Source organism: Serinus canaria, chromosome 4 (assembly GCF_022539315.1).
Source record: "Serinus canaria isolate serCan28SL12 chromosome 4, serCan2020, whole genome shotgun sequence".
Lineage (NCBI taxonomy): Eukaryota > Metazoa > Chordata > Aves > Passeriformes > Fringillidae > Serinus > Serinus canaria.
Genome location: NC_066317.1, coordinates 15,675,906 through 15,700,170, shown reverse-complemented (window position 1 = coordinate 15,700,170; position 24,265 = coordinate 15,675,906). Strand labels below are relative to the sequence as shown.

The 24,265-nt window shown below is 41.4% G+C and overlaps 1 protein-coding gene across 5 annotated transcripts in view; it reads left to right on the top strand.

Annotated features, from left to right (window-relative positions):
• The window catches only part of ARHGAP24 (Rho GTPase activating protein 24), a 184,471-nt gene that overhangs the window by 145,216 nt on the left and 14,990 nt on the right, over positions 1 to 24,265 (top strand). For 4 of the 5 annotated variants that reach the window (XM_009101336.4, XM_050973934.1, XM_018926877.3 and 1 more), the window contains 2 exons: positions 6,681 to 6,803; positions 18,873 to 19,080. In XM_009101336.4, the coding sequence (XP_009099584.1) occupies positions 6,681 to 6,803; positions 18,873 to 19,080 (331 nt within the window). Of the gene's footprint in view, positions 1 to 6,680; positions 6,804 to 10,469; positions 11,266 to 18,872; positions 19,081 to 24,265 lie in introns of those variants that run through there. The other variant, XM_009101337.4, reaches the window with a different exon arrangement.

Sequence of the window (24,265 nt, the reverse complement as noted above, 5' to 3'; positions counted from 1 at the left end):
AAAACGGGGGAAAGAATGAGACATGCCTGAAAAGATTAAAGGGCTCTGAAAAAACTGGAGCTCTTACATTGGGCGAGGGAGGATTTGAATTCATGTCTCTTTTCCCCATTAATGATCTCTTTCTCACACAATTGTAACTGCTGATGAGCAAGCATCACAGTTCTTTGCTCAGGTGTTTAGGCAGTAACTACAGCTATGCAAACACAAAATACTTAAATATGGCCCTGCTTTTATGCTTTTACTGTGCAAAACAGTGAACTTACTCTTACAGACTGATGGTGCTGCCGTTATAGCCCTGAAGCACGGGAGAGACCTACCTGTACAGAGTGTTCATTGTGTTACACACAAGGAATTCATTTCCTGAGCCTGAGTTCAGATATCTGACAGCAGCTGGTTCAGTGCTTCATGAAAACAGCTCATTCTGTTGAAAAAGCCCTGCTGTCTTCCAGGCATTCTGCAAGAGGGGGAATTGTGCTAGAGCACAATGCCCACCAGGGAATGTACTTGTGTTAGCAATCTTTTGCCACTTAGCACTTAAATTAGGCTTCAGCTTTTATGTTGAAAAACTAATATGCCCCCTTCAAAAAAATAGTTTAGAACACTGCTGTTGTAGATTATTAATGCAAAAGATTGGCTGGATACGAGCAAGAGAAAATTATATTTGTACTGAAGTATATAAAAAGCAGTATCCTCATTACTGACTTGTTCACAGTTACTTGATTCCCTTTCTAGGAAAATATGTTAATTCTTTGTGAAGAGAGAAATTTAATAGGACACCTGATGCGGTTTGCTAGTAAAAAATGGTGATTTTGATAGCTCTGAATTTCAAAGCTGAGATTTCTCAGTGGTGGTGGCATCAGTCACTTCAAGCACAAGTGTTTCTCCAGGCAGATCTTTGTCCTTAGATGACTAAGCAACTTTGAGCCAAACAATTAGAGCAGATAGAACAGGGCAGTCCTGGGAAATTCTAATTGGAATTGTAGTTTGTAGATCTCCCTCAACCCAGTCTATTACCTGTTATCAAGGATTTAGAGGTAATGCAACTGTGTAGTAGTCTTCTGATGACATGAATTTTTGCATGGTTGTTAAGAACTTGGTTGTCAAGACTTTCTTTTTTGTAGTAAAAAAAAAGAGGACAGTGACTTGAACTTAGGCAAAGTACTCCTTTCTTCATTTTAAGATGAGCTAAGAGGGAAGGCTCTAAATTCTTGGTCAAGTTTTACACAGTCAGGAAGAACAGGACCAATTACCAGGTATATGCAGAATAAAGAAGCTTTTTAGAATTCTCAGTAAACAAACAAAAACACAGAACTCCCAAACACAGAGAGCAAGTTTCAAGTAGCTTCGTCTCTTGGTTTTTAAGCTGGTCTTTTGAGATGCAGCAGTTGCTCAGCCTTCAGCACAGATTGTCACTTGCTATGAAGAAAAGTTCTCAATGAATCCTGAACCCAAGAAGGCAATTAAAATCTCATTAAAATACAGTAGCATTCTGCAGCTTAGCTCCTTCGTTTTTCTTTGCTCAGCCTATGCTTCAAGCAAGCTTTTTGCAGTTAGGTTTTTCCACTGTCCCAGCTGGAACATAAAGCATTTTAGTGTTTAAACTCATCTACCAGTTCCATGGCAGTTTGAAGGATAAATTGTCAGCTCAATGCAGGAGCCCAAATCATCCTTGAAAGAAGTCATGTGTGATTTTCATCACACTCAAGGTGCACAGGGTTCATCAACAGGAGTGGCCAGCAGAGTAGTTGTTACATTTCACTAAAGTTTAACAGCTATGATGGAGTTCCTTGTGTCACTTGAGAATGGATGGACCCATAGTTTCCAGATCTGACAAACATGTGGTTTTGAACTGCAGCACATCAGTGTGTCAAGTCAGACCTATGCTTAAAGCCGCAGTGCTTTTACTATCAAAGTAGGGTAACCAAAAATTTCTGGTTTTTTTTCTTGAACAAGGAGTTTCATTAGAAAAAAAGGAGAATAAGGTTGTTCATCTTGTTCTCTGATATTCTATCTCCAAAATTTGCAGAGATGAGTTCTGCTTCGGATTAAAATGTCTGAATACAAATGCTTTGAAAGGAAAGTTAATGAAGGAAGTCCAGGTGGGTTTTTCTAGAGACATGGATTAAATATGTCAGTTAGTGTGCAGTTCCTTTGCAGCCAAGGGGATAATTTAGAAACACAAAGTGTAGTGGAACAGCTGTGAATTTTATCACAATTATTGGTGTTTTGCTTGTGAAGAAATACTAACTGGAGTCCTGATCAGAAATGATAAGTCACACAGTCTTACCATCCACCTAAACAGAGAAGAGTATGCTGGGAAGTGGTGAAGAAACAGGAGTTTCTGTTTGAATCCCTTATGGAGGTGCATTCAGTGTATTCATCTGAAACATTAGAAGGCTTAAATTTTACTATTTACTTTTTCCTGAGGAGACAAATATAAAGCATCCAAGCAGGAGGATGTTTCTGGAGAAAACTTAGTGAGTTCTCTTGTAAGGCCAGTCTGCCTTTCATATTCATTCAGTTCCCAAACTGAAGAGAGTATGGGTTTCAGAAACTGTGGCGAAGAGAAATGCACAGAGGAATAGGAAACTGTTTCACTTTGAAATTGGTCCCAAATTTTATTTTACTTTTTTGTTTAGAATGAAAATGTTCTTGTGAGGTTGGCCATGACATTCTCAGCTCAGAAAAAAATCGGATTAATCCTAGTTTTTTTGATGTTCCTCCTGGGAGAAAATTCTCTCTTAAATAGTTGGTATGAATTTAATCCTTTCACATTCCATTCTCAAGAAATGCTGGAACCACTGTTCACAGGAAATCCAAGATCCCTTTAAAAGGACAAAGGCAGTACTTGCTGCAGAGTTCAGCCTGGGTACATCCAGGTAAAGGAAAGGTGTTGGCTTAGACAGGAAGAGTCTACAGAGTAGTAGAAACACCTTTCAGGACTGAATGCCAGAATGTCTGTGCCTTCTCCATTAATGGATGGGCTATAAGGAGCTGCAGAACTGTTGAGCCTGGCACGTCAGGGAGCAGTCCCCCTTTAAATGCAGTCCCTGCTCCTAGTGCCTCTCCAAGTGGGAGCTGTGGTGCTGCCTCACCAGCACAGCCTGGGCCCTCTCTTTTCCCCTGCAGAGTGGATCCCTGCAGCAATTGGTTTCTCTGTATTTTAATTGTGGGGTTTGTTTGTTGTTTTTTTTTTTCTGGATGCTGGCAAGAGTTCTTAAAATCTCTTGCTGGTACTGGGGGTACCAGCAGCACCAGTCTGTGGGTCAGCAAGCCCCTGAGCAGCAGGACAGAGCACTGGCTGCCCCCATGTGTGTTATGGATAGATCCCTTTAATGAATAAGAGTTCCTTTCTGCTGCTGCCAAGGAAATAAAGCGGATTAGGGTCTGGTTAGGGCCACAGGAGTAACATTATGTGATGGTACATTGTCATTCTGAGACTCCAAACAGTGTAGATCCAATTACTTTTGGCTGTTTCCAGAGGCTGGAATGTACAGCATGTACACATCAGCGGTGCAAACAGCAGCTTTTCATCTCAGACATGGCACAGTCAGCTTCTTTGGTCAGGTGGTCTGGGTTCTGCTCCTTCCAACTCCTGTGGCACCTGCAAAGTAACAAGGGGGAAGAGATGGGGAAGAAGTGGAGTTCATATTCTAGCCCCTTGAGTTAGCTGCTCACATCCAGGCCACATCACACAGGCTCAGGCATTTCTTGGACTGCGAATGCAGCATGGAAAACTGAGAAGGCATAATCTGAAGCCAGATCATGCTGAGTACCATTTTCAAGTTGATGTTCCTAATGCTGATATCTGTGGTATGAATTCATGTCTGATTTTTGGAGATTGTGATCTCCTCATGCTTCATTGTAATCATAACAAAAGTATTAAAAGGAAAAAAGATTGGAAGTAGATATTTCAAATAATGTTTTTCACAAATGTCCTTTCAGACCTACTGAAGATTCAGGAAGGTCCTAATTCTATTTTTGTTTTTCTTATATTTCTTATCTGAGATTATTTCTTTTCCAAATAATGGCCATTTCTTCTTGTCTCATCTTGTAAATTTTGCATTTAAAATATAGCCTCACTAAAAATTAATATTTGCAGTAAAACACAAATCCAAGTGCTATTGTGTCACAAAAAAATCTTTCAATGAGGCTTTAGTTAATAATATCTACACTAACACACAAGTAGGAGAACCCTGAATGATCCAGTATTGTGTGTGAAAGAAAGGGATATGAATTACAAAGTAGATCCAAAATTGCTATAAAATGATGAAGCTCTTTCTGTTAGGAAGGCTTCACTTTCTCATAGCAAGGAAATGTAACCAAACATCATGCTTTCCTTCTCTGCAAAATCAGGCTGATTGTGTGTTGGCTCAGTGGGTGTTTACCTGAGCTAAAGTACTGCTCTGGAATTCACACTGTAAATAAGCTAGCCAGACTTCTGGGATTAATCCACTCTATCTGGAGAACACCCTCCAATTTGTCATAACATGATACCTTGGTAAATACTACATCATCAACTAAGCAAGTATTACATAATCTGTTGAATTTAAATATGCAGGCTATTAAAAGAATATGGATCAATCTGGCAGCACCTGAGAGGACCATCACATCCTATTTTTTCTTGTATCTTTAGTGAAAAAAAAACCACGTTGCCACTTTTTATTGCTGGATCTGATATATATTATGTTCATGCATGTTTTTTGGTTGTTTTTCTTTTTTTGTATGGCACCTTGCAAGATCTTAGTCCACTGAAATGAAAAGGAGCTGCAGTGCAATATGATAAGATAAATAATTTCTTTAGGTTTTATAAGTCACAGAAAGGATTCAGTTGTGGTGCATTATTTTTCTCTATGCTGTATTTATTACTATTATATTTAATAGTTGTAAGAATACATTGAGGTTTTATGATTCTGTGTATGGGGTTTTTTTTTTTGGTTTTTTTTAGGATGAGAACTGTATAGATGATGTGTAAAATAGGCCTGTTGAAGTAAACTGAAGAAAGTATCATGTCTCCTTTTTGTCCTTGAATGAGGAATCTGTCCTTTTTCTGGTCCAAATTAATATGTAAAAGGTAAAAATGGGGAGCAAGTTCCAGGGCCTGACTGTGTTTTCTGCAGGGCAGGGTTGATGTGGAATGTTAAGGTCTGGAACTCTGATGCTTCCCTGTCTCTATACCCTCATTCTCTGTGGTAAAAAGGATGGAACATAGCACAGAAGTAAGACCCATATTTTGTCCTGACCTTGGGCTAGTCACTGAAAAGATTTTAAAACAATTAATCTTGATATTTCTTTAGTATTGACACTTAACATAATTTCATCCTCACTATATCTTAGAAAAAAAACCTCGTGTTCTTTAGACTTCTTAACTGTGGTATGTTCTAAAATGTACTGTAGTTCAGGTTGTTGCATTATTTGTTTTGATCCATTTTTGTGGAGCATAAGGGTGTATGAATGGCTGAGTTTTGGCTGTAGAAAACCAGAATCTCTGTTTACCTCCAGGTTAAAATTTAAGTTTTGAATAATGATGCAATCCTTAAGAATAAATTTTCAGTAGAATCTGCCAATGTCTGGCTTTTGCATTCATCAGGTTTCAGTTAAGTCCCTTTTACAGTTGTGTGTCCTAGTTCTGTAAAGCATGGTCTACAGGACTAGATTAATACAGAGTACTTGGGCCAGGATATTCTAGTCCTTAAGAAATTTCTCTTTAACATCCTACCTGTTTGAATGCCCAGCACTAAGCATGGCACTCTTCCAGGAGCAGTATTCCTGCTGTAATGAACAGAGATATTTACTTTAGATATTACTAGGATAAAAAATGGGAATGTAAGAAGCTGGAAAGATGTGAATACAGGACTGACAGGATTTCTAGGTGCATTGCATTTGTGTGTGAAGTACTTGTGTATGCCCTTGGCTCAGTGAAAGGGCATTAAAATGCCACTCTTTTTCTGGAAGGGTTTGGCATTCTGCAGTGCTGGAAAGGTGGTTTGAATCCTCAGTGCCCTTGCACTAAGGTACATTTTAGAATGGAGATGAAACAGTACTACAGGTCTGAAAACATGGAGCTGTGGCAAGCCAGGTTCTCGTTTTGACCTTCTTAGTGTGGGCCCATTCTTTACAGAAAGGATAAAAAGGCAGTGTGTTCCCTTTTAATCTAATCCTCATCAGAGCTGTCCAAGGCAGCGGGTTGTACCGTGTCGTCTGCCTTCTCCTTAGGGAGTCACAGCAGCACTTGGGTGTATCAAGTGTTATTGCCCTCAATGTGGCACAGTGTGTTCCTGAAAATAAGAATGGAGTCATCCCCACTTGTTCAAAGCACCCTTATCAGTCTCTGCATTTATTCTCTCCATGGTGGTACAGTAACTGCTTCAAAATTTCCAGTGCGTGTATCAAGTTACAGATTAGTGCAGGCCCCTGTGGTTCTTGGAACAGCATGGGGCTGTTTTTGTTTACTGATGACATTTATCCTCTCATTTCCTTTTGGAAGCATGACAGCTTCTCAGTGTCTCATGGGGAATGTACTTACAGGACCTTCTTTTCATGCCATGTCTGTCAGCAAGCACTGCACTGCACAGTATCCATGTCTGCTTGCTCTGGTGCTTCCAGCAAGCCAGACTGGCAGGAGCTTGGCTGGGCACAGAAGCAAAAGGGTTCCTAAGTGCAATTCTCTTGTCTTGCAGGAGGAGACCGGGAGCGGATGACAGCTAATCATGAGACCTACCTCCTCATGGCGAGCACGCAGAATGACATGGAGGATTGGGTGAAATCCATCCGCAGGGTTATATGGGCACCCTTTGGAGGAGGTGAGTCACCGAGGGAACATGCAGTGCTCAAGATGCACAAAGACTCACAGGGGCTCTTCTGTTATCTCTGAGTCGCAGCCAGGGTTTTGAAATAAAGAGGAGAATGGTCTAGATCTTTCCCGAAAAGTGGAGTAAACATGTTTCCATGCAGAGGGCTCAGTTAAAAGACTTTGAACTGTCTGGAACCGCTTCCCTTGGTGGGGATAGCACGTGATAGTGTGCGGGGAAGTTTTAAAGAAGATTGGTCTTGAATGAAATCAGCTTTCCTGCAAGGTAATTCCTTTGGTCACCAGCTGAAAAAACCATCCATGGTGTTTCTTAAATGCCTGTTGGAAAAGCTGTCAGCAGTTCTGCCAGTGACAGCTAGGAGCAGTAATAGTTATTATCTAAAGCCTCAGAATATTAGCACTAACAGTGTGGGAATTTGATTGTCATCTCCAATGATTTCAGTAGTACTGGACCAAAATTTATCGTTGGGAGTCTAGTTGTCTTTTTTAAAAGCTCTCTTATGTTGAATGGGCTACAAATTATTGTACTGATTTCCATCATTACTATTCTGGTGATAATATCTGTCACTAGAGGACACGAAAGAACACAAGCGCACACTGCTGCTCTCAAGGTGAAGAAGAAAATAGGAAGTTTATTTTCTGACTCCAGCATTTAGAGTTTTCTAAAAGTGACAGTGGATTGGGGGGTGACAGTGCCACCTCTCCAATGACACTGGACAAACTAACAGTCCATCAAATTTTTCCTCTTTCATAAAAGAACGTAAAACAATGAGTTATTTACAGAAAGTGTGTGAGAAAGTTCGCTACAAGAATGTAACCATCAGAAAGCTTAGAAAATCTTAAAAAAATCAAGGCAAAAAATATCTATATTATAATATGAGTATGATTGATACTCTTGCACAAAATGTCTGTATGTTTATCAGTCTGTTCCTTGCAGCTCTCAAATCTCTAACTGAGGACAGAAATATTTTCCTACACCTCTATTGCAGCAAATGATTATTTTTGTCTGCAGATTGCTGGAAAAAAGACAGGAGGGCAGGAGTATCTGTGCTGTTTAATGATCAAGAAGTTCAGCTATCACTGAAAACTCTTATTGCTGGCTTCCTTCTCTTAACTGCTGGGTAGAACACAGGAGGGAGGAGGGAGAGACTAATGGAAATTTTAAAGAAAACTTTTCTTTTAAGTCACTCATCTTCCTTTGTGCTTTATTCAGGTCACACAGTGTTTAGGAGTGTTTTTGGCCTCACTGGTGGGCTGCACTGAAAGACTTGGCCAGCTAGGGCCTGCCTGGCATCTCTGAAACATGACTGCCTTCTCCTTGGTTTCTCCTGGGAAAACATGCCTTGAAAAGATGGTGCAAAGCAGTCATGTCACTGGCATCTGGCCCTTTACATTAAATAAGTTGGCACAGTCCTGAATCTGGGAATGTAGGTCTTTGAATGCTTAAAAAAAAAAAGAAAACAACATACCAAGAAACCCCAAAACTCACAAAGTGAAAGGTTTATCTTAAAAGGCATGAGCTGCTACAGGTATACGGACTTGGTTTGGGAAAGGGAAGGTATGAGTAGAACAGTCTTCTGTAATTAGGCTAGGTAAGAAGCCTGTTTTTTTATACAGCACAAAGATTACCCATTCCCAGCTTTCTCTGCAGAAAGCTGGCCTTGTGTTGAGCTCCTCAGCATTCTCCTACTCCAGTCCAGTAGCAGCATAAGCTGCTGTGGCAGTAATAAATTTGGAGGCTTAGCAGAAGTGGATTTTTCAGAGAGTATCTTTGTGGGTTTTTGCAGTTGGCATCCTGCACCACAGTATCTTTCTGTAGCAGATAATAAGGAGAGGCAGCCTTGCTGCCCTCCTGCAAGTGGAGGTGTCTCCACATGTCACAGGCAGGGAGCTGCCATTAGGTGAAACTAAATTCTAGCCCAAGTCAATGAACAGGGCTACAAATAGAAACCAAATCTCTCAAGTCCTGACCCTCTGCTTTCTTCACCAGCTCCTCATTTGCTTTTATAGGGCAAGAGCTATTTGTGATTTGCAGCTGGGAATCCTTCCAGCCACCAAGACAATTGTCAGGACATCATCATTGTTGCAGGAATGTTTAATGCCAGTTACTGAGGGAGGCACCTTGCTGAGGATTTTACTTGCTGATTTGCATGAAACTAGAGGGGTGCAATCCTTGCATTACCTTCTCGATTCATTTGCAGTTAAAACACTTCCAAGTATGCTCTTATTTTTCTTCTGGGGTTTCTTGAGCAAGTATATTGATTCAGGGCTGTTTGTATTGGGAAGCAAGCAGTTAACTCCCTGGAAAAAATGCAAAAATAGCTGGAACATAGTTTAGAGTGTAGTGTTCATGGAGAAGGTTTGACTGTGATAACAGGGCAAAGGCAGTATCCTGGGATGTGTCACCATTAAGAACCGAGTTTCCAACATGTCCTCCATTTTATTCACTGCTTGATAGTCAGAGCTATCTTAACAAGTATAAATAAATTCTGTTAACTGTTCTGTAATTATGAACGACCAGACACACTCATATTTTTATTCTCCTTGCTATGTGGATGTTGCTACAGCTGCTGCCATAGTCTGACTCTTCTTAAGACAGGCACATCTGACTTATGATGTCTTAAGAGCCTGCCTTTATGATCTGTAGCTGCTGAAGTTAAAAATGGTTTTACATATTAAAAAAGATACAGGAAAGTTGCAATCACATGATGATGACTAGCCACTAACAAGTAATTACTTGCAACACAACATTATTTCAGACAGCTAATTAATCAAAACACTCATTTTGTATCAGCTTCCTGAATTTCAGTTCTTAATGGTAAATCTCAATAGCCTGGTGTCACACAAGTCAAGTGGCACTTCGAGTAACGTGAATTTTCTGGTTCTTTTAAGCATTGTAAGTAAGCTCTGTGTGTGTGTGCACAGCGGATGTGTACAAGCCTTGCTGAGCCACTAATATTTAAAGTTTGTCTGGCAGCAGGAGAAGACTCCTGGTACCAGAGGGAGGAGCTCTGTAAATAATTAACCTTATCATTAAATTGTTATTTGTTAACCTGTGCTGGAAGAAGAAGATGGGAGGGGGGAAGGTGGGAATCTGCTAAGCTCATCAGAAACAGGTTGTTTTTTTGCACCAGAAGAATAAGGTGACTGTGGAAAGAAAAATCTGAAAGGGAAAAGAAATGTAAATGAGACAGGGCATGTAATGCCTGTTTGCACATGAAATTCCCTTCCTGATTAGATTAAAAAGGCAATTTTTTACAGAGCCTGCAAGTAAGCGGGGAGGGAGGAGGCGAGAAGAAGGAGCATGAGCATTTTAGCAGGGGCAGTAGTGTAAGGTCTGGCACCTCCTGCAGGAGCCAGGCGCAGCCTGCTCGCTCTCCCAGCCGCCGCACATGACAGGCACAGCCTGAAGTCAACTCAAAGTCACCCGAGGAGGCACAAACCTGCGCTGCGGCTGCTGCGCCGCGTCCTCCCCGCACCTGCTGCACGCAGACGGGGGCAGCGCAGCCCTGCTGCCAGCCCGGCTGCAAACCCTGCCGCCAGCCCTGCCGCCAGCTCTGCCGCCAGAGCATCCCTGGCTGCCGGCACGGATTCCTCAGCGGCTCCCGGGATCCTGCCGGCAAGGATGCGCCGCTGCCGCATCTGACGCACCTCTCCCGGGAGAGCTGCTGGTAGTTGGAAGGCAGTGAAACAAGCGAGAAGCCCGTGAGAGCATCACACGAGGAGCTGGCCGTATAAAAGGACTTCTGAGAGAAACCTGGTATGGACAAACAGACTTTCGGGCAAAGGGACTGTTATTTTTGCTTCTCACTGCAGAAATAAAGGGTGCCAGCGAGGAGTGTTGTATCATGAAGGATTCTTCCGTGGTCTTTTTGGTATTGTTCTTCTCTTTCCCCTTGCACGCCGCACAGTGCTGAGCTTCTGCTGTGGAATTAGAGTCTCTGCTACTCAGCCTCCTGTTCAGCCAGGAGGAAAAGGTCTTTCTCCCGTCCATCTGTGCAGGCGCTTCTGTTTGAATGGAAGATAGATCTTTTTGCTGAAACTCTTTTGTTGTGACATTGCATAATAGGCAGTTGTCTCACTGCAGGAAATAAAAGAAACTAAAGGAAATAGATGGAAGGAAATTGTTCCCCAAAGCAAAACTGAAGCAGGGAAGAGAACATCAAAATCGTTTCAAGCCCTACCCAAGATCTAGAAGACCACAAATCTCCTAGCTCCAGAGGAAAATACACTATTACAAAAACTCCTCAGCAGTCTGTAACGATGAGCAATCGTGGTGTTTTGTCTGGATGCTGCTGGTAAAGGAGAGCTTTGGAGGGACGTGCTGGCTCTGGCCTGTATGATGCCTGAAGACAGGAATGCTGGAGTCCGCAGCCCAGGTGCCTTAGCAGCAGCTCCCTTCATTCCCAAAACTACTTACAGGAGAATCAAGCGGTGCTTTAGTTTCCGCAAAGGTAGGTCTGCTCTGTGCTGTGCTCTGCTGTGCTGCTGAAGCCTGGCTTCTGAGAAGTCAAGGGGCTCTCTGTGCAGAGGCAGATGAGAGCACCGAAACAAAAGGCATTAAACAATGCAGATGCCAACATTCCACGAATGATTTATTTAGTCCTTTGTTCATTTGTTTGTAGCTGGCCTGCGGATACTGTCTTCCTCTACATAATAGCCCATGAATGCAGGAATGAGGTGGGATGGGACAAGATCATTGCAGTGCCTCTGAGCAGAATTGAGTGAGAACACTGAGGGAATTAGACCTGTGATGCTCTGAGTTGCCTGTTTGGCAGCACATCAGGAAAGAGAGTTTATGTTTGCATTTTGTCTATGTGGAAGGAGGGAGGGAGAAGAGAGCGAGCAAAGCAAGTTGATCAATGTTTATCTGTGCAGAAGCTTGAGTCCTTGATTTCAGAGGTTCTGATGGAATGAAGTGTAGCTCTACAATGCACTATCCTGGTGCAAGGGCTGCATTGCTACTTCATGGTGGTGCCCTGCAGCCTGCATTTGCCTTTTCACCTGCTGCATTATATAGCCAGTTTTGTTTTGCATTGCACATACCCCTGTTGAAGCAGAGCATGGAAATACTCGGCGTAAGAGGGCAAAGAGGAGGCTGGATGTCCTAATATGTCAGCTGAAAGCACTGGAAGGGAAACACATGTCTGAGACAGAGATACAACAAGGGATAGTAAGGTGCTAGGGCACTTGGGATGGGTGGGGAGAAACTGTTACCATGATAAGAACAAAAACTTTGTGTGGGGGGGAAAAAGAGGATGGATATTAGTGCTGTTTTAAAAGCTCTGCTGAACTGAGAAAACCAAGTGAAAGGGCTAAATTGTCATGTTCTTCTGAAGCATGAGAAATTATTTTACAAATTATACAAATTCTTATACAAATTCTGTCACCTTCTTTTGCTGCTCCTTCCTCAGCTGTTGCCCCGTGCTGCCATTTGCCCTTTTGCAGGACCACGCAGCTCTTTGCTCCCAAGCCTCAGCAGCAATGGAGTGACATCATTGCTTTCGAGGGTTGGCGAGCAGGCAGTCAGGGGCGATGTCTTGGAAGGAAGGATTGCAGCCAGTGAGGGGCTCACTGCAGAACTGCTGCAGAGATCAGCTATCGCATGCAGCTGAGGTAGCACTGGGAGCTGTTTGCCCCCTGTACCCCCCTCCCCAAGGCCCTTGGTTGCTGGAGTCCAGTCCTGCTGGAGGCTGGCCAGGAGGATGTGCATGTGTATTGCATTTCAAGGTGTTGGTGTGAATTGGAGCTGCCTGTGCCTCCTTTATACCCTTAACTATTTGAGAAATGTTTGGAAGTTGAATAAAGGATTAACTGATAATTTTGCAGACAGCTGCCTTTGTGCCTGGGTGCAGCCTTAGCTGCTCCAAGGAGAGCTTCAGCTGTTGATTCTTCCCCCATATGTTCTGATACAGAAACTTTACATGTCTAAAACTCCCAAGTGAAGCAGCAGCACTTGGGGCAGAGGACAGAGTGATGGAGGTGATGCTGCTTATTTGATTTCTTCTGTGTAAAATTTGTTTTGGTTGCTTTCTTATATACATTTTCTGTCAAGGCCCTTAGAGCTGTGGAGTGCTGGGGCATGTGTTTAACTTGATCCATATCCCATTGAAGTCAACAGAAAGATAAACAGATATCAGCTGGACTCAGTCAAACCCTGACTATGGTGGCACTGACACATTAGGCTAACTACACTTGTCTTATTAATTGGTTTACTGAAATACTGCAACTTCTTTGCAGATTGTATACCTAAGTATTAAAAAAGGCAAAATTAGCCTTCTGTACACCTAATCCATAATTGCATAAAGCAGATCAATTAGATCGAAGCTGTGCAACATGATGCAGAAAATAAAATTAGTAGGGAAAACCATTGGATGGTCATGGGAAGACGTATAAGAGAATCATGACATCATCTTCACCAATGATATCAGGTATAGAACCCTTCCTGGAAATCCAGATCAAAGTTCCATTGTGGTTGGCACCAAAAAATTAGATGCCAGACTTTTGGTGTTTGGGAGTCATATCATAGGAGAAGTCAAAGCTCAGAGGGCAGCATCTGAACAGAGACAGAGCCAAACACCTTTAAGCTCCAGCTTGAAGCAGATGCTCTCTGTTTAAGTACCAGCACAGGAACTGCCACAGAGAACATGCAGGGTCAATGCAGAAAGCAGTATCTGAGGAGCAATGCAATGTTGAGAACATTCAATAACGTGGTGAATTTGAGTAGACAGAGTTGTGGAGAAGGAGGTGCATTGGCTGTGGCCAGAGAAATAGTGCAGACTCTGATGTGATCAACTGTGACAAGTTCCTGGTGATGTTTTCAAGATTGTCTCCTTTCCTTTCCTGTATCTAATTATGCTCTTGTATCAGAGTTGTTTTTGCAAGCGGATTATTGGGGTGTGCATATGTTCTAAACTCCAGGGTGGGAGTTTATCTTACTTTCTCTACTGCCAGTATCACACTGATTGTGGAGTTGGGAGAAGTTTTGAAGAGAAGAAAATGATTCAGGCAGGAACAAAATTCTGCTACCACTGGTTTTGGTGGAGTTTTTCTTTTCCTGTATATTACAAAATTCTGTAGAGAAGAAGAAAATACTCCCTGTCTTTGATCCACTCAAAACAGCACTTACTGCTGGGGAACATCTGAGCAGAAAGGTGATGGAAAATAATGATTAAAAGCTCTCTACTAGGTGTTATGTGGTCATGACAGCCACTTCTTTGTGTTATTGCAGGACCTTTGTTCCCAGCCCCACTGTTGAAAGCCATTCATCTGATCTGTTATTTTCTGTCAATGAATTACTGATGAAGAATTAAGAGCTGTTCAAAAATTCACATCCAGATTCTAAGCTGAGATCAGTTCCTTTAACCTTAACTGACCCTTTCTGATCAGTACAGTCCATGAAACCAGAACTTGTTTTGGAAGCACCAGGCTCGCTTGATCCTTTGCTGCACATGTACCATCCATGGGGCCTTCTATGAAAACATCAGCCCTCAGTGCTTTTGCTGTCTGAAACCTTTTGGCCCACTGAATGTGTGTGCTGTGGTGGATCTAGTGGCAGGTGGCCTTTTTTGAGATATTCCTTATTTCAAGCCATTCCTTATGGGCAGAATGGCCACCTAGATTTTTCTCCATTTTTCCTCCTGAATCAGAAGTCCATGGACTTTAGATGTGACGACTGCCTGTGTTCAGTTAGCTGAGGAAATCATTGACTGATAGCACTCTTAGATTTTAAAGCCATACTCTAACTGTGACTGTGTACCATGAAAAATAACCACAGTGCTTCCACAGCTCCTGAGAAGACACATGTAGAATTTGCATACAGCACTGTGGTGTTTTTCATAAGGGTTTTGGGTGACTGTTAAGCATGGAAACCCAGTTTCTCAAAGTGTTTACAAAACTTCTGCCACGGGAATGTTCTAGTTAATGAATAACTGCTCAGCATGCCCTTTACCAGCATGTGATTTTCCTCTTTGATGTTATGCGTGATCTTGGCTTAATTGGATATAGCTTTACAGACCTGCAAGGGCTCTCTGAAAAAGCAGTTCTGCTGATTAAATCTAACGACTGGTCAGAACTGGATCCTTTGCATTTCCCTGCCTTCCACCAGCTGTAGGGAAGCCAAACTAGTGCTATTCTGAATCTCATGGTTTCTTGTTGATCTGTTCCTCCTCTGGTAACCTATCCCAAGGATAAACCAAGCCACAGGTCAGCTCTTGTGTATCTGTGCATTTCTGGATTTTTGAGACATTGAGATTTAGGAGCCACTTGAGTTTGGATTAGAACATGAGTTATGAGGGCTCTCTTTTACTTCCTTCTCCAACAGAGATGTTCTTTTTTAGTTACTGTAGTAGAAATTTACTCTTGAGAAACAGCATTTGAGATTATCTCAGAGATTTTGGTTATAATCTAGTATCCATAACTTCAACTGTCCTTTCCTTTCTTCTTTGTAAAGGAGGTGCAAGCAGTTACCCATTACAGCTGATTGTGTTCATCATTTTCTCTGCCAAACATTATGGAACTGCAGTTTTCACAGGAATGCCTTTGCTTCCAAATAGTCAACCTCTTAATGCTTGTAGACTGTTCATCTGCAGCATCTCTGTAGCAGTTAGCTGTGGCATGAATTTGTGAAACACAAATTCAGTGCTGTATGCAAATTCTGCATGTGTCTTCTCAGGAGCTGTGGAAGCACTGTGGTTATTTTTCATGGTACACAGTCACAGTTAGAGTATGGCTTTAAAATCTAAGAGTGCTATTAGGGAGGGGCAGTGGGAGAAGGAATGCCTTACCCAGGAGACACCAGAAGGATGATGAGCCAGGTAGAAGCCCTGGCAACATGATGTGGAAGCAGAGTTGTCATGTTTCTGTCCATTCTGCCCCTGACAACAGAGTGCCTTTGCCATAAGGCATCAGCAAGTCTGTAACTTCAAGTCAATATTTGTGCAGGCTTATGTCGACTGATTCATTTCATGGCCATGTGCTGCATGGTGCAGTGTTCTATGTTTGTTAGGTGGAGGAAATGCTTCCTTTGGAGAAACTTGTTCCACCTACACTTAGACACCAACCCAGGCCTGCCTGAGATTAATTCCAGTGCCAAACAAATTGAAAAGTAGTGTTTAATTCCAGTTACAGACATCTTAGTGCTTTCTGGTTCCCACCTGTTTTCAGTACATTTTGTGTTGTGGTGCATAAGCAATTTATAATAATATAGTAAGGGGTTCTGCTCCCACTGTACAAAATGCCCTTATTCTGTTTTATTCATTATCTATTAGATGTGCTTTGAAAACCAATTTTAAAATGAACAAAAAAAAAAAAAAAAAAAAAAGGCAGCATCAAAAAAATGTATTCATAGAAAGTGTTGTATTTTGACTGTAGTATCATTACTAATAAGAGTTCCTAAGCACTCTGGTCTAAGAACTTACTCTCTCCTACAAATGGAAGCTGCAATATGCACGTTACTGATTAAAGAAAGTTAGCATGGTGAGAAGGTATAACCAGTAGCAGAAAGCTTATTCCTGCTAATTGTACTGTCAGTGGGCATGAAGTGTAGTTACATGTACATTCTGGTATAATTTGAATATCCTATCATATGTTGTTTGAAAAGAGGCAAAGAGTCTTGTGTTTAAAACCAGGAAATCTCATGCTTTCTTGCAAGGAGGCTTAGGCTGTATGTTCATAGGGCAAACTGGAGTAGGATGGCCCAGCCTTGTACCTAAGAAGAAATAACCCCAGGGAAACAGCTCTGGAGAAGAGACGTCGGTGTCCTGGGGGACAGTAAGCTGTACACAAGCCAGCAGTGGACCTGGCAGCGAGGAAGATTGGACAGCAGTCTGGGGAGTATCAGCAGAAGCAGAGCTAGCAGAAGGAAGAAGATGATTAATGTCTTCTGCTTAACATTTTTTAGACCCTATCCAAATATTATATCATTTAACAAACAAAAACCCACCAAACCCAGGAGGTGGAGATAATTACTAATGTGAGTTGAGCAAAGGATCACTAAGGGGTCGAGGAGCTAGAACACTTGCTCTTTGAGGAGAGGCAGAGAAAATGGGGCTTCTTCAGCTGGGAGAAGGGACAGACTGGGGGCACTGAAGTGCAGCCTTCTCATATATTAACAGCTTTGAAATCCCCAGAGTCTCATAATCACACAGATTCCTTAACTGACTTTCAGTGGACCTTCCTCCCTAATTCCCCTACTTTGAGAAGGAGAGTGTAGCAAGTGGAAGGACTTGAGGATTTTCTTTGTGTCTGCCAGCTGCAACTCTTAACTTGGAAAAATACAGGAAACACAAATTCAGTTAATACTTCTCCCATCCCCATAGTCAGTTTTGGGGAGTTTAGGAAGGTATGCAATAATTAAGAAAATATTAGCATACTTAACAACTCAGCATACTTAACTCCTTTGCCAACCTCAAGGCCCCAAACTTTGTAGATACTTGTAGATACTTCAGTCAGTATTCTTCTAAGCTTGACTCTGAAATTGCAAAAATTCCTTCTTTAACTGCTAATTGTTGGGCTCTGGGTTTTGTACAGCATGTACAAAAGGAGTAATAAGGAGTGACTGTGTGATGTTCATTCCCCTTACCTACTGCTGGTTTTGGCATCCCCAAGTGCGGGTACCATGGAAATCCCAAAATACACTGTTCTTCATCTCAGAGACTCTCTGGATGTCTTAGCAGGACATCATTTACTCTCTCCAGTTACTTCTTCTGCTACAGTAAAAATAATTGCTTTTAACTACAAACCTCAGACTTTCCATATGGGTAACTTGAGACCTGCCCTACATCCTTGTGCATTTGCAAGGCAGCTGTCTTACCTACAACTGAGGTGTAAGTTACCTTTATGTTAAAGGAAAAATGTTAACATGAAAGGTTACCCGGATGGATGCTTCAATATGAATTGAAATATCAGGGTGAATTAAGTTTTTAGGTCAAAAGCAAAAACTGTCTTTCTCAATTTTGGGCTTTTTTTAGAAAAAGCAAACCAAAACAACAGTGTTTTTCTTGTTGAATATTTTATATTTTTAAAGCAGCAGGAACAGTGTGCTCAGTTAATGGCACAATTTACTGCCTCTTTTTTTTTTATACTTTACAGTGAACATCATTGCAAAAGTGAAGTAGTCATTTGGTCTTTAATTTCTAATCGTGACTGCCTTAGAACTACTCATTGTCTTGCTATATATAGAAATTGAATTGCCTTGCTTCAGCCCCACTACTGTTCAGCAAGTGGTGGTCTCAAGAGAGAGCTTCCAGCACAGATGACATGCCTGAACATTATTGTACTGCTCTGCACTTTGAAAGGAGAGGCAAAATAAGCTGTAAAGAGTAGCTGTCATTCCAGTGGTAGCACTGATACCCTCAGATCAGGGTTGAAATTAATTCTGTCAAAAAAACCTCCATTTTCTTCTGAGCTTAAGGACGAATTCAGATTTCCTGCAATTCATCTGACATATTTCACCTTTAATGTCAGGAACTTCTTTTCGTACACAAAACTTACTACTGCTAAAGCAGATGTTGATAATGCAGTTGGTAATATGTAATGGATTTATCATTGTCTATTTGGAGAACAAAATAGTAATTTCATTTAGTAGGAACAAAATACTGTGATTTATATTTATAAATATTTTTCCCTCCATGTGTACAGATAATGTTTATATGTCTTTGGAAATATACAGGAGGTACTTAATAATTAGGCATTAACCAAAAAAGATGGAGATATGCATCACTTTTGAATCAGAAGTTTCATGACAGGAAATCCTGTTTGTGTTATTTCTGTGTTTTCTCTGCCTGTGGTCTCACAAATAATTTCGTGTTTTATTTTAAATAAACGTTCAAATATTTAAATAAGCGCTCAAATATTTCTGAGCGTTGTTGGAAAACATGTCAGCACTGTATTTCCAGAAGAGTGTCAATGGTGAAACTGAGCATTCTGTTCTTAAGAAAGAAGTAGGTTAATTGTCCAGGCATTTAAATGACCTGCACATTGCGTGGGTTGTAAGAGAAGGGTGGACTCCTCAGATGTGTTTGTGATGCTCATCTGAGTCCGAGCTCTCTTTTTGGTGCAGGTATTTTTGGGCAGAAGCTGGAAGACACTGTGCGGTACGAGAAGCGCTATGGGAACCGCCTGGCTCCCATGCTGGTGGAGCAGTGCGTGGACTTCATCCGCCAGCGGGGGCTGAAGGAGGAGGGCCTTTTCCGACTGCCTGGGCAGGCCAATCTCGTCAAGGAGCTACAGGATGCCTTTGACTGTGGAGAAAAGCCTTCTTTTGACAGGTAAAACCCTGCAGCTGTTCCCCACGCCCTGCAGCCGAGGCAGGGCACGGTGTGCTGGGCTGGCTGACCCACAGTGCTGTAAAACACATGGCAGCAACAGATAGAATGACATGTTTTTGTAGGTTTCTCTGTGTGTTTCCCATTACTGCTCTGAAATGTCTTCTTTTTTGTTCTGACTTTGATGTCTGATTTCAAAGCGTTTCTGGAGAATTTCCTTTTGTGAAAAGTTGGTTAGGAGAAGTATTGCTAATGTTTTGGCTTAATCAAAAATATCTGGATTGCCTTGATCTTAATATCATTTGAAATGCAGTGGTGATGCTGGCATTTAGTCAGTTCCACAAAGGAAGGATTTCTGTTATCACCAGTTTCAGTGTGTTCTGTTACCTATAAAACTGACTGGAAGATACTTTCATGCATTTCTTTGTAATTTTGGTCTTTGGGCCTTTGGTCTTATAGCAAAAGTCACTCTGACCATAAAAACAAACCTATGTGGTCTTGAGGGTCCAGGTCTGATTTGTGTTCCAATATTTATGCAATTCTACAGAGTTAATGAGAGTTTCTGGGCCAAGGAAAACCTGGTCCTGTTCACACAGCTGGGTATGACTTTACTCTCCTGTAAGTAATTGTAGTCTCCTGTGATTTTTGTGCTGCCTTCCTGTAAGTATTGGCTGCAGTAGTCACATATCCAGAGTGTGCAATCAGAGAAATAGAACAGTGCATTATGAGTGCCACATGGACTTCTTAACTCTGACCAGAATTAGTATGATGGTCATGAAATTCCAGTTGAAGAGATTGTTAAACAGTGGTTGTCCTCAGCATGTGCCCTAAGTGACATCCATAAGTGACATGACACCCCCACAGTGCCATTGGCATGCTTTGCTGCAGTTGTGGGCCCAATGGGAATTAGGAGGAAGAGGCAGCTTGCATTTATTATGTGAGACCTTTGTCTGATAGCAATCCAAGTAACAGGAAGGAAACTGTAGCTTGATCTTTTAGTGCAAAAACATGCCATAATTCAAACCTGATTGCTGGAAATCATTTAGGTGCCTCCATTCCCTGTTCCTGTGAAGTGAGCGGATTCATTAGGCTTGAAAGTTTGTGCATCAAATGCACAGAAGGCAGACACCTGTAATGTTCTTTCATCTCCAACAATTTCCTCAGTCCTGACCCTCAGTTTAAAAGAAATGTTAAGGATTTATAATGCTCTGGAAAAGTGACTTATCTTCCTATGAGGTTTATTCGTTTCTCATTTGAAGGTGAGTTAGGATAATTGATGAGTAAATGGCTTTATGGAGCCACAGGACCATGGGAAGTGACTGTGTTAGCTGATAAATGTTTATGACATGCTCACTCACTGTTCAAATACCATGAAACTTATTTAAAAATGGTGAAGAAGCATCTACATTTCCTTACTTGGACATTATGATAAATGTTACAGATAATGTCTGTCTCTACCAAAGGGTAGGCGAGTGGCAGAAACAAAAGGTTATTTTTTTCTGTGCCTGTAAACCAAATAATTGTAGAGGAAATGCTTAAGAAAACAAGCCATCCTGAGCTGTGGGAAGATGATGTACTGAACACCCCACTGAGAGGTACAGCTTGAAGGAAGTGCACAAATTCTGGCTACTCCAAACAAATGAGACCAGGGCTCAGCCACACTAATTTTTTTTCAAGGTTATCTAGCAACATCTGTAGCACAGACTAATGAGCCCCATGAACAGGTATGCTGGCTGAGCTTTAGCAGATGAAAAGGAGAAGAGATTTTACATGCTACTGCTGTGAAGGATGCACGTAATTTCTACTCTAGCAATTAGAAACAGCAGCAGGAGCTGCCTATAAATTGCTGGTCCTGCAGTTCTGTTTCTGAAGCTCAGGATTTATAGAACACTGACCTTGTACGTCCCCATGTCTTGCACAGGATGCTTTTCCTGGTTACTTTTTTCACATTTGAGTTTGGAGAGGTGTGATTCAGGTGTAGCAGTGGTTCAGAAGTCAAGCATAAACTCTGCTATGATCTCTGCATCGTTTCCATTGGGCATCTGCTTTTTTCCTCCAAGCTGTTGTTTTCACTTGTAAACTCTTGAGGTGAAGTTCATTTCACAGTAGTACTTGTGAGTAGAGTACCTGTGTGATGACCTTGGTTTGGGGTAACTTTTCATTGTGCTGAATAGCAGCATGGGCTCTGGGTTTGAGTCAGCCTGTTTGGTGAGCTGAGCTCTTAGAAAGTGGCCACAGTATGAAGAGTGCTGTAGAGAAAGAAAAAAACCTACATACATTAGGCATCCATGCTTACTTTTTCTTGTGAACCTCTAGATCCACTGTGTTTAATCTATAATTAATTACACGTTATTATTAGCCAAAAGTCCCATCATGCAAAATCCACCCAGGTTCTCTCTATTAATCTACATCAATAGTAATAAAGATTTTGCAGTTAGAGCAGAGCTGACATTTTTGTTCCTGGGGCATGGAACACAATGGAATACAGGTCGCCCTTCCGTAGCGGTCCTGGGTCATTGGCTCTGACAGGGAGAAAGACTGGCTGCTGTTATCAGTGTTGGAAGTAACACAAAGAGCTGGTGTTTGAGGAGTTTGCCAATTTCCATACTCAGATTTTTTTCCACGTGCAAGTGCATGTTAGACAAACACTTCAGAACACATGAGACACATTGAAATATATGCGTAGGCTTTATTTTTGTGTGGTAAATTGCTATTAAATAATTCTTTTCTTTATGCCTTCATAGCTGATTCAGTAAAATATGTAACATAGAATTAAAGACAAAACCATAAGTAAGATCATACACCCCTGGTTGGTACTCCTTTAAAATGTCATCTGTATTTTAAGATGGTTGCACACCTCACCCTGCTGGTGTTGGGAGATGGAGTTCAGTGGCGCAGATCTACTCTTTGCCCACAGTTCAGCTGCTATCCACAGTTCTGTGGAGCCCCTGTCCTTCTTTGTCCCCTCTTGCCTTCCTGTCTGCCCCCCTGCTGTGGCAGAGAAGATCACAGAGCAAGCACAACCAGAGCTATTAAAGCAAATTAGAAACAAGAAAGGGAATAGCTTCACTCAAAAGAAAATGCAGCCATATTTTGCAACACATAAAATATATCTGAGAAATGGTTGCTCTCATGTGAATTAGGAGCTGGGTGTTCCAATACTGAAGTCAGTTATAAAAATCATAGTGGAAAGAACCTCCACTTCTTAATTTTGATCTTGATCTTGTGGTTGGAATAAGATGTTGCTGAAGAATTGTGTATGAAAATGGATCAAGCCTTCAGAAATTTTCAGTCTCATGGAGTGAGAAAATCCTGTATCTGATCTGAAACATCCAACACCGCAGGCCCCTTCTCAACAAAAAGTAGAACACCATCATTTCTTGGTGATCAGTATTGGAAAGGTGAGCTGCAGCTGCTGCAGCTGAAAACTGCTGAGGCCTTTCGTGTGAAGAAAAACACAGTGCCTCAAAATTGTGTGTCAGTTTAGAAACAAAAATCAATAAATTCCTCACTCCCTCTGAATGTATCTGCACATATTGTGAAATTTGCTTTAAGGAACTAGCTGTGCAATTAGGCAATCACTCAGGCTTGCTACTATTTGAAATATCCTTGGTATTTCCAGTACAGCTTCACCTCTGGGTAAAATTGCCCCCTCCAGGGAATCCATTTTCTTCCCCCTTGGGGTATTTGCTTCTCTCTTTTTGTGTGGCTTATGTTTAACTTACAAAGTCCCTCATCTCCTTTACAAATCATACATTTGTAATGACACAAAGTGAATTATGACCATTTGTTCTGTGGAATTAGCACAGAGAATATGGCACTGCATAAGGAAAATTGCGTAAGGATTTGTTCTCCAGTTTTTACCTCGGAGGGGTAGAAATTGGATTTCTTTTTCCATATTGCCTCTTTTCATCTGCTGTTCATCACAATTACTACCAGATGACATGTGAGATAAGATTGCTCAGGGAGAAAAAATATTTGAAATGTCACTGAAACAAATATTAATAAAAAAATTAATGTGATTGATGTGTGTGGCTTGGATTTTCATAACTCTTACTGATGAACACAGTTCAGTGGTTCAGAGAGTTTAAAAGTTACATAGCTCACCCGCCAGCATTTGTGTGCATGCACAAGAGAGAAGGAGAGCACAGAAATTCATATCTAGCAAAACAAAATCTCTAATACATTCACTTATGGGTATGAATTGCTCTAAAAAAGAAGCAAAATGTTACTACTGTGGTCACCATTGCAGTGAGCTGAGAAAAAGGTACCTACATTGGTAGTATGTGATAGCTGGCAAATGCTTTTTCACTGGAGCCAAATAATCCAAAATGTAAAACTGCTGTGTTTCTAGGCATTTATTCATTGGGATTATTGAAGCAAAATCAGACAGTGACGAGGATGAGGTGAGAAGGAGCACTTGCACAATTTTTTTTTCTCCTCCAGAGGAAGAGAAAAACTTAAAAGAGTGTTTTAAATTTTTGGTGAATGGGGGAAATGGGATCTGTCTCATTTGGACTGCAGTCTGCGTTGGCACTGTGCAGATGGGCGAGCAGAAAACACTGGTTGTAAAAATTGTTCTTTGTTTTTCACATCCAAGCCTGTACATAAGAATTTGTTTAGAAGCAGATAGTTTCCCACAAAGAAGGGGCTTCATATGCCTTCCTACTGGCAAAGTGCAGTAATCCCTTAAACTCCACATTTTTATGTGAAATGAAGTCTTTATTCGAAAGCTTGTTCCTGCCAAACACAAATGGCCTCAGGCCTGTGAAAATTCCTGTTTGTTTCTGCTGGTTCCAGCCTTTCTTCCCTGATCCTCTTAATCTGTTCATCAGCTATGCCTCTGGACCCACTTCCATGTCCTTTGCAGTTCCAGCCCTTATTCTAACCAGCTAACAGAAATAATCACTGCATATGGCACAACTTAAAGACCTAGTCTAGCAATTAAATACTCATTAGGAGATATATCTAGTGTGATGCAAGGGTCATTAAATTAGTTTAATTGGTGTCCTGTTGTGTTTTTAGTTGGGTTTCGTGTCCTCTGAGTGTTTTTAGTTACTGGCTGTGAATGAACATTTGTAGTTACTTTGCATAAATTTCAGTTTCAGAAATGGTTGGTTTGTCAGCCCTTATTAAAAAAAAAAAGCCAGCTATGTATTTAATTTTCCAGTGACCAATGATTTTGTAG